The sequence below is a fragment of the Oncorhynchus nerka genome, linkage group LG2, assembly GCF_034236695.1.
Source record: "Oncorhynchus nerka isolate Pitt River linkage group LG2, Oner_Uvic_2.0, whole genome shotgun sequence".
NCBI classification, from domain to species: Eukaryota; Metazoa; Chordata; class Actinopteri; order Salmoniformes; family Salmonidae; genus Oncorhynchus; species Oncorhynchus nerka.
Genome location: NC_088397.1, coordinates 84,538,635 through 84,540,840, shown reverse-complemented (window position 1 = coordinate 84,540,840; position 2,206 = coordinate 84,538,635). Strand labels below are relative to the sequence as shown.

At 42.3% G+C, this 2,206-nt stretch overlaps 1 protein-coding gene across 1 annotated transcript; it reads right to left on the bottom strand.

The window, feature by feature from the left end:
• Positions 1-227: 227 nt before the first annotated feature.
• Positions 228-1,845, bottom strand: LOC115146316 (transcription factor 15-like). The gene is made up of 2 exons (XM_029688331.2): positions 1,168-1,845; positions 228-552 (listed from the first exon to the last, which is right to left on the bottom strand). The coding sequence occupies exons 1-2, from the start codon at positions 1,663-1,665 to the stop codon at positions 487-489; spliced, it is 564 nt and encodes a 187-aa protein (XP_029544191.1). The 5' UTR covers positions 1,666-1,845; the 3' UTR covers positions 228-486.
• Between the last annotated feature and the right edge of the window lie 361 nt (positions 1,846-2,206).

The window sequence follows — 2,206 nt, the reverse complement described above, 5'->3', positions numbered from 1 at the left end:
GTGTCAGGTAAACTGTTGTCTTAGCCTTTGGTGTGTTCATTTCCCCATAATCTCAAGTGTTTTCTTTCAATTGCTACCATGGTCATGCATACGCTTTTTATTGTTTTTATGTTAGAAACATTTCAATATGGCCCAATTTCCACAAGTGTACGGGGTTAACCATATGAAAACATCACCACAAATGTGTTGGTATGAGGGGCTGAAATTAGACTAGGGACAACAACAACTATGTAAAAATATATTTAATTTCAACGCAAAATACAAAATGGTGTTGAAAAGGCAACCAAATAGTCTCATTTGTTCCTCCAAAATCACATTTCACCAAACCAGCATTATGAGAGGAACATTCTTTTTTTGACAGTCTTTTTCCGCAGTTCGAAGGCATTCTGGCCTATGTGTCGGTCTGTGTAGGAGTAGGTGTGATAGCTGGAGTTTTTCCCTGAGGTGCGGACTTGAACTAAACCATCCTTGGAATTTGAGAGTTGTCTATCTTCGGCTCATTCGTAGTGCACGGGTTGCATGCATTTTCAGACAACCCCGACCATCTTTCCCCTGCAAAAATAAATGTCATGTTCGGTCAATGTTATTCATTAACATCAGAATTGATTTCTGGAAAATTCTGAAGCAGGAACCATCTGCGACCGACATATGAATACAACATGCATATTTGTCTTTGGCTTAAATCCATGCTCATTCTCCCTTGTGGATAATACAAATAGTTTAGTGAAATCTAATGTCATTGATATCAACAAACCCTTCCTCGGCTTTTCCTTTAAAGGATATCTAAGCAGACTGAAAATTATATTAATAAATGCACGATGTCCCAACAGGGATCATTTTCCATTTGTGTGTTCTCTCTCAAGAAGCTGTTTGACAAATGTCCCTTAACCGACGGATGCCCATTATGATGAATCTTCAAGTGACATGGTAAGAAAGTATTTAACAAAATAGGCCTAGTATTGTTTTGATGCCATACTATCATTGTGAAATGACTATTTTTGAAAATGACATTGAATGCACAGAAACAGTAGATAATAACATGATGCAATACTAGCTGTCAAATGTGCCACTCGCCCATTTCAGAACCATAGGCTACTGCCTGTCTACTACGTAAAATAAGTTAAATTTGAAATTCATACTTGACATAGCACTGTCATGCACGCTTACCCCTTTCCGCTGGTTGCTCAAGCAAAAGGTGCAGATTGTTCTGGGTTGCTTCCCCTCACCATCTCCTTGCACGCGATACACTGCACTCAGGCACGGCTGCCCATCCTCGCACCCGTCCCCAAGGACAAGAATGTTGGCCAAGTGCGAGATGTAGCTGGACGCCAACCGGAGCGTTTCAATTTTGGAGAGCTTTCTGTCCACCGGCTCCGTGGGTATGAGTGTCCGGAGCGCGGTGAAGGCGGTGTTGACGCTTTGGGTCCGGTCTCGCTCCCTGGCGTTGGCTGTGTTGCGCTGTTTGACCACAACAACCCCACCGACTCCCACCACGCGGGAAATCTGCCGACAAGTCTTCTCTGAAGAGGCACAGCATCCATAGCTCTGGTCCGAGCTGCCGTCGCTCTCGCTGCGGTTCCCCTCGTCGTCCGACATCATGTTGAAGTCAGGAGGATATGAGGAGAAGGGGTAAGTTGCCACCGGCCGAAGCATGGTAAAGGCCATGATAAACTAAAGTATAATGAAACTATTCCCTAGAGAAGCCAACAGTTTAATTTGTTGGCATGGACAGCCGTGGAGACCAGAACGTGCATAAGAATTCCCCCTCGAATAAGAAAAAAATGTTTTGACATATCCCCGTAGGATGGTGTGGCCCGGATGGTCAACAGTGAGTGTGTGTAAACGTGCTTGCGTGAGCTCTTATAGCCTACTGTAGCTCTTCAGCAGAAGGGGAGGGGTTGTCCAGGCAAACCAATCTGTCCAAAAGGACCAATAACTGTCCAAAAGAAACTATTTCCCTCCGAAATTATATTATAGACTATAAACAACTTTTCAGTATCATTTTCAGAAAATTAAGCATAATTTACATGATATGGTGGAGTTTCAATTATTTATTGAATTCCCCTTAAACACTGTTTGACACTGGAGGCTGCTTTTGCCATTTAATTATGCAACACAATAAAAAAAGAAGAAGCTATTATTATGAGAAAAACTTTTTGTCCAACATTGCACTAATTTAAATTGGCCTACTACCATTGTTGGATAT